Genomic DNA, 8276 nt, shown 5'->3' on the forward strand with positions numbered 1-8276 from the left:
GAGGCTTGCGGTTCGCCGTTGGAAAGTAGCATGAGTAATAACTGTACAGAGTAAAACCAAAACCCACCACCAAACAACAACAAAAAAACCCACCGAGATGTGTTTGTAAGTTGTTTTCAAGAACTTTGGAATTCCGTTTCTTTGTGGCTTTCAAAAACTTACTAGAACTATGAAAATCTGTGACTTGCTCTGTAGTTTGCCCGTGTTTGCGTTGTCAGTGGCTGCTTCACGGGTGGTGGGGGCGCAGGGGCTGCTCTGAGAGAGGCCTGGGGCGTAGGGCAGCGGGGTCTGCAGGGGCGGCAGGGTCTCTCTTCCTCCCTCAGAGCGAAAACGACAGTCCTGTCGTCACAGAGCACTCGGGTTGGTGTCTCTTAAGAAACGTCGTCCTTTAAAGACCTGTGGTGACGTACCTGCTTCCACCATCTCCTAGGCAGGATGGATACACGCGTAGCGTGTGCCTTACAAGACTCTGCTTGGTCTGGTTTTTTTAAAGGTCCAGTATAAATAGCTGTAGCGCAGCTCTCAGGCGCACTCTTTCTGTGTTTTACTTGAGAACTGCTGTGCTGGGTTAATCTGAGGTACAAACTGTCTGCACCTGTAGCTAGTCCAGGTGCTTACGGGAGAGCGTAGGGAGAGGAAAATTCTCTTTTCCTTGGAATCTTCCTCAAGGAGCTTCGGTAGCCCTGTCCCACCTGAATTTTCCCAGTTCCTTTTTGAGGCCGCTTTGAGCTCCCACAGTGTCCTGCGGCAGGGAGTGCCGCAGTCGGTGTGTGATGGTTTACTTCATTGCCTCTGCTTTTCTGCAGCTTCAAGTGAATGGTCCTTGGGCTTCATGTTGGGTGAGCAAATAGCGACTCTTTTCCCTTCATGCACTGTTACTAATATTATTATTACTTCTCCTACGGAGTCCTAGCAGCCTGTGTGTCTTTTCAAAACTCCTGAGCAAAGAGTGACGATGCTAAGGGTACTGTTATGACTCCATGACTTTTCTTGATGAGTTATAGCTAGTTTAGAACCCATTGTTACAAAGACATGGCCAGTTGTTTAGCCTGAAATTCTGCATTTTGAACTGGATTTTATTCTCCAGTCACTCTGTACGTAAGTATGTTATACAACTAATTGCAACTCCCTTTAGATTTGACCATTCTGGTTCGGTATTTAAGCATAGATATTGAACGTGAGGTACTGAACTGCATCTTCCTTTTTCTCAAACTTTTTTCAATTTTTCAGATTGATTCTGAATGCTGGTTTCACTCAAATTTTGTACTCTTCTAGCTCCTCCCAACTGGATGTTGTTCAACACTTTGCTGTCACAGATTTAAAAAATTATGTATTTTCCATAACCAAAGCCACTAATTAAAAATGTATTGGATTCAAGATAGACCAGACCCATAGAGAATACGTGGCCATTAAGAAAACATTATTACAAGATTTTGAAATATGGACTTCTTCTACATGACTTGAAATACTTTTGCAAGGTCGTTACTGTGTGTAATGCATCAAAATAGGCTGAAAGGGGGCTGGGGAATGGCACCGTCTTGTTGAACAAATGCTCGGACTTTGCTTTTTTCCGTTCGTCTATTTAACTAAGAGGGTTAAGATGCTTTCATAGAGTAGTAATGCAAATTATGAGAAAAATAAGTAATCTCCCTTTTTGAGATTCTACAAATTAGAGCGGAAACTGAACATGCTCTTCCATGCGTCCAGGTGAATTTCATGTAAGATGCTGAATACTTAGGGATAACAAAGAGCTGTGATGACAAATGTTTCCTCATCCCCATCGTTTGCCTTAAAATTGTTTTAAACAATATTTAAAGATGACATCTTCGCTACAGGGCAAGGATAGTGTGTGAAATGGAGGAATAAGGTGATACAATATAGTGTGGGGTTCCTCTTTTGTTCAAATAATATTGGCAAAGATACAAGAAAGAACAAAAAGCAGAACTACATCTAGATGTAGAAAAAGGTGCCGCTGTTTTGTTTGAGAGGAAAAATGTTTTCAAGTCCTTTCGGAGTAATAAGCAATTGATAGGGAAACATTGTCTGTGTAAAAAATTCTTAGTATTTTTAACACTATATGTGTCAAGTGTGTGAGTTTTATAAACGTGTTTTTTTTCTCCTAAAACAAACATAATTTATATTTGAGGGATGGTGGTTCAGAAGTACAGTGGAATCGTCACAATAGTAAGGTGTTACATAATGGAAAACCAGTTAAACTGGGCCCTGGCCCTTTCGGGCCAACAGGAGTGGACCTTTGCCTTTTGTGGGGGGGTTAGTACAGCTGTAGCCCCCAGGAGCCCCCCACAGGACGAACCAAAGACGGACCCACCCAGGGCTCTCTGCAGTCGGGCTTCATCTGTGGCTGTGCCGGGAGGGTGAGACCACCACCCAAAGGGAAACGCGGGCTTTACCAGTTGGCCTTACCTGCGTCAAGACAAAACGCAAGTGAAATATTTGTGTATGTGATGCCCAAACATGCCCCCAACTCCTGTGGGGTGCAGGTTCCTTACAGGAGGCTTCTGGACGTGGCTGTCCAGGGTCAGGGTGGAAGCAGCGAGTGCCAAACATCAAGGAAGGTCTTGGCAGAGAAAGGGTGCCAGAGCTGCAAGGTACTGAACACCGGGAATAAACACCCTTCTTCAGCAAATACAGCTCAAGTTAACATAGGGCTTGAAAGGAGAAAAGTCATTTTCTGAAGAACAACACTGCATTGTGGTTTAGGAGGTCACTTTACCAAAGACAGTGCGGAGTAGCTTCATTCTGGCTTCCCCCCCCCCCCCCCAAGGGGACAGATGGAAAAAAGCAATTAACTATATAATGCCTTACATTAGCTAGGGTATACCTTGACTTTATAGGGCATATTTTGTTAAGTTTTTAAGATCTAACTATAAATTAACAGAAACCAGAAGTCAAATGACAATTTTAATAGACTTTAGAACAGAGTGTACGAGTATAAAACACTGGTTTTGTATTTCAAAAGTTGCAGGAAGATAGCCAGTCATTTTAAACAGTCTTCTACAAAACATATGCCAGTAGATTACATAAAAGACACTATATACAATATAAAAGAGCAGAAAACAATCCTCACTGTAAAAATAATTTAAAACAAAGTATTTCAATTTAAAATATCTCCTATAGCACAAACTAATACATCGTGACATGCAAGTGAAAACTAAACATATTGCATTCTTTAGTGTAGCCAAATAAGAGCTGTATTAAATTTGGTCAATGAGACAACATGCCAACATTTGCTGATGAATACAGGAGGCTGTTCTTAAATATTAACCAATGTATCTTATGTTCAAAGAACAGCTACTATACATCTTCCAAAATGTAATAAATATTAAAGCAAAGTATATGAATAATCTACATCGTAGAGTTCATTTGGGCCAATGTTGAAAAAGTGGTTTATAGAAAAATGCTGTTTCATTTACTACTGCACTGTGCAATTTTACAAAATAGTTCTCAAGGCTTGGAAACAATCCGCACTCGAAAATTTGCAACATCCAGTTTTAAGGCAGCCTAGCACTTGAATATACAATGTCATAATTTGAGTAGCTGCTTTGCTTTTAATATGCAAGGTGGAGCTAGGGGGTGGAAAACTATTTTCCCAACCTGAGACATGACTTCAAAACAGCGTGCTTCCAGGTTAGGTTATTAATCTGTGTTTGATCCATTCAGCAGGGTAAGCAGGGATGCTTGGTATTTGGGTTCGTTTCTCCTGGTTTTGCTGCATCAGCAAGTATAAAGGAAGAGCTTATTTTTTTGCGCCTTCTCACATGCTGGTAGAAACACCATTCTGAACTCAGCCTAGCTTCCACATGAGAGCCTTGGCAATTTATCAAAGGCTATTTTTAATGCAAGCTGCACTATATTTGACTTTTGTATACAACGTGAAAAACCTCTACTGGGGGGGATCCATTTTGTTTAAAATGCCAGAGTCGTAATTGCTAAGGAGCCAACGTCAACATCACTTTGTGTTCACAGGAAGTAATAAACTCAGTAACCTAAGCATTTTCACAGCACTCCTTGATCAGTCGAAAAACCAGAGGGTTTCTCAAGTGCTCGCTGTCTTGTTTCCATTTATCTACTCACATTTAAGTATGTCTCAAACTTACAAAGTAATTGTTAAAGCAAAAAAATTAGCTGCCACAGTAGGTCTTAGAAAATGCCAGTGTTTAATGACAGACTAGGCGAGAAGGAAAGGTTTAGCAGAAGCATATGAAGGTTTTAAATAAACCAAACTGTTACAAAGCAGGAGGTGTGAGAATACCATTCTTTGGTCTAAATTAGCTGTTCCCTTTATATTAGTTTAACATTCCAATGGCTTTTTCAAAACTGTTAAAAAATAATATAAGCTGAAATTCATTAAGCAAAAATATGTATTATATACATGGATGCCTGATCAGAGAGATGAACTTAAAAGTGAACAGAGTGACAATTGTTTAGATATTCCTAGTACCTTAAAAAACAAAAAGATGAGTTAGTGTTGAGTGCGCAGTAATAGAATTTTATTGAAAAAGGTAAAAAACTAAGCATGAAAATCTGTTTTAGTTATTTATAAACACTACATCCTTATGGTTTTGTTGCTCTAAATTCAGACGTAAATGTTCATTCTGACATGCCAAAGCTGCTAATGCTGGTGGAAAGTTCCCATAACCAGTCAGTGATCGCTTTACAACTTGTTGCTTGGATGATCAGTCCCTGCAGCTTCATTTGTATAAGCTGAGTCATCAGCTGCCGATTCATCTTGTTCAACTCCGTCTTCCCCGAATCCGGGTTCCTCTTCCCTTTCAGGAGCATCCTCATCCTCTATGCCATTGTAAAACTCTTCGATCTCACTCTCATCCTCCACATCTAAGCTCTGACTACGACACGAACCGCTTTCACTACTACTCCCGCAAGAGCTAGAAGATATGATATCGTCTTCAGAATCTGAGTATACCTCAGCACCATGGAAAATATAGCGATTTGGTGGTAAAAATAGATACTGAGTACCTGAAACAGAATTTCAGAAGTCAATAAAAGGCTAAAATAAATGATTCATACAAGATCCTGCAGACTTCTGGTTAGAAGGTACCTGCATATATGTATTTTCAAGAGGGAAACTTAAGTGACAAATCAGATTACATTAGAAACGCATTTATTTTCATGTATGTGTATTTATTATGAAGCACAAACCAAATGCTTCACTGAAAAGCTCAGCATTCCTTCTTCCACCTCCCTTTGACACGAAAGAGCATTTAAGCTTTGATGTTTCGCAGCTTTTTTTCATTGGTACATGTATTCACAGCTAGATTTCCGTTACTTTCCATTACAGAACTGGAACTCACTGCACAGCCTATTTGACAAAGGTTAAAAACAGCCTTTGCTTTGGAAAGGTGCAGTTTAATACCTGGTTCTTCATCCATGCTGATTTTCTAGTGTGGTAACTCCTGACATCAGTTAAGAGACTGCAAACTGGAAGGCTTCCTTGGAAAGTCTAAATAGTTTCCTTCAAAATGGGCCTGGCTCCAGCTGTGAGATTTGCTTTTCAACTCCTATCCTGACTTCATCTTTCAGTTCTACTGCCATACCAAATTACAACCTACTGTGACCAGCTTCTTAACACCTGAGGATCAAACTAATTTTTCTGAAAATGCATTTGAAAATGTTAGAAACTGATTTATTTTTTGATACTCACCTTCAACTTCCTAAACTTTGATCTTTTTAGGGAGTATGTAATCACTGATTAGAAAACCTATTATTAATTACAAAAAACTTTCCCATCGGCTTCTCCAAAAAAAGTAAACGATATGATGAGGAGTTTCGTCTGAACAAAAATAACCACCCAAACCCACCGATTCCGTCAAGGGTAACTTACGTATTGCTTTAAAGTAAGTCTAGAATAAACATCTCGGCCAAACACGCAAAATACTGAAAGGAGTTAATACTTACCATCCAGCCTTTTGCTAATCTGTTCTTTTGCAGATCTGTTTACCCAGCACTTCTTCAATATTTCATTTTTTTCTTTATTTTCTCCATTGTTAGATCCATTTTCCTTCATTGTTTCAGAGTTCATTAGTTCACTAGTAGGATTTTCAGGGTTTTCTGACGATGTCTGTGTGTCCTGAAGCTTTTCCTCTGTGCAGGTCCCTTTAGTTTCTGAGGCAGGATCACAGTTTTCTACCTTACATTCAGCTGGATGTTCTGAAGAGACCACCGAAGTATCTGGTGGAGTCATTCTTTCCGGTGAACTAGAGTCTTCTGAAATGTTTAAAGGGGTAGGCGGTAGCTCAGATGCATGCATTTCGAGCTCCTTGTGCAGTCGTGGAGGCTTTTCTGTTATTTCTGAAAGTTTTACCGAGTTGTAGCAAAGTTTTGTATATTCGCTACCCAGCCTTTGACATAATTCATTAATAATAACATCACAGTCTCCAAGAAGCTCCACATCAAAGTGTAGATGAGGCAAAGGTTCCCTATTAATTAAGATCTGAGGCACTTCATGGGGGATGGAACCTATATACAGAAAAGACAATTTAAAGGTAGTCGCTTCAGTTTTACTTTCAGCAGAGATCTACTTAGAAAGCTTGATTCCTCAGACTTCTCTTCATACCTTCACTTGCAACAAGACCAGAACAAACAGATCAGGAAGAAGACAAGCAAATGCCAAAGTTAACAACAGCAGTTTAAGGTGCTATAGTAGCCCACTGTAGCCTATCTAGACTTTTTTCCCTGTTTTTCCAGTAAAAAGTGTTCCTCTACTCAATCACCGAGAAACATATGCACAGGGTATTGACTACAGCAATGTTTGGTCGAGTGTTAAAAAGATTATTAAAATTGGCACTATAATCTCTTAGAGTGATTGTGTTGATTTTGTGCATTCATTTTATGTACTTAAATGCACATGAAGAACGTACTGCTGGTAAATGACATCCCCTTAATTAAGTTAAGTTAATTTAGGCTTCCAAAACCCACCAGTTTGGTAACCTAGCGTTGATTCATCAGGTCACCAACTAATGAAATCCGGTTCTAGGGCACAAAAAAGAGCAATGGTTTGTGTGGTGGATCCCAGCTTTCCAGTCCTTATGCATTTCCCATCAGCCTAAAACCAGGCTCTGCCTCTGGTACAGTGAAGAGGCTGTTACTACATGGGCTGTGGATGTGGTACTGTTCTCAACTCACAGCAGATGAGAAGCACGTGTCCTTCTCAAGCGTGCACACGAAGAGAGTTTCTTTCGTACCAGTAAGTCTTGCGCTCAGCAGGCAAATAAATCGCCTGTCACAGTATTTTCTCAGCCTTCCTGAAGGGCATTTTTCTATAACATATATTAGCAGAGATGTTTTTCCATATCACTTTTAAAAGCTAAGGATCCAAATGGTGACACACTATATATGTGTATTAAAAAAATACATAATATATAATATAATTATATAGTCCCCACTGTGTATCACTTCGTATTAAGTACTGACTTTAAAACAAGCTACAACCGACACCTGGTGTACCTGATCTGATTTTTTGATACTACATTTATCTTTTTAAAGATGATTCCTTTCTAAGTCTTTGAAATAACTCTGAAAGCATATTGCAAGCAGGGAGAGAAATGAATTGAATCTCAGAACGACATCATTCAAGTTTTACGAGAGTAGTTTTTCAGATTATCATTTCATTACCTTGAGATCTGCCTGGAGTGTAGAAAAAGCACTTAGAATTTGTTACTTTCTCTATTTTGCATGTCAGTTTTACATAGGCAATCAGTTTTCATCTTAGAAAACCAGATGCTTAATCTAGTTTCTTCACTGAATCAAGCCAAAAGCATTTCTTAGCGCTCTTAACTGAGAATTTCACTTTTGATCCGAATTTTTTCGAAGAAAATATTACCGGAGATAGTCACTTACTTGGAATCAATGCTACTGGTCTTACTTTCAGTGAAGACCCAATGACAATGAGGAGATCAACTTCATTTTTGTCATACTTCATGGCACGATGGAACTGCTCAGGTAAGTTCTCTCCAAAGAACACTATGTCTGGCTTCATGATAGCGAGCGGTAAACAGGTGGACATCTGGGACATCTAGGTACAACCTGCATTAGAACAGCTTCTGTTACTACAATTCAAGGCTGCGCCCTTGAAAACCTCAGATTTTAGCAATTCACATTTGGCAATTCACAATTTATTTTGGCAAAAGACAAGGAAGTTTCAGTGATAGTTCCTCACTTCATTTTTCTGTGGATATACAGACAAGTAGATTTCTTACTCTAGCCTGCGGCAACTGCACACAGAAATAAAGCTACAG

At 39.5% G+C, this 8276-nt stretch overlaps 1 protein-coding gene across 1 annotated transcript in view; it reads right to left on the reverse strand.

The window, feature by feature from the left end:
• Nucleotides 1-4494: 4494 nt before the first annotated feature.
• SIRT1 (sirtuin 1) overlaps nt 4495-8276 on the reverse strand; it is a 17974-nt gene continuing 14192 nt past the window's right edge. The window contains 4 exon segments of the mRNA XM_009696014.1: nt 4495-4998; nt 5938-6498; nt 7879-8034; nt 8037-8064. Of these exon segments, the coding sequence (XP_009694316.1) occupies nt 4676-4998; nt 5938-6498; nt 7879-8034; nt 8037-8064 (1068 nt within the window). The 3' untranslated portion in view covers nt 4495-4675.

This window comes from Cariama cristata, unplaced genomic scaffold (assembly GCF_000690535.1).
Source record: "Cariama cristata isolate BGI_N322 unplaced genomic scaffold, ASM69053v1 scaffold12942, whole genome shotgun sequence".
Lineage (NCBI taxonomy): Eukaryota > Metazoa > Chordata > Aves > Cariamiformes > Cariamidae > Cariama > Cariama cristata.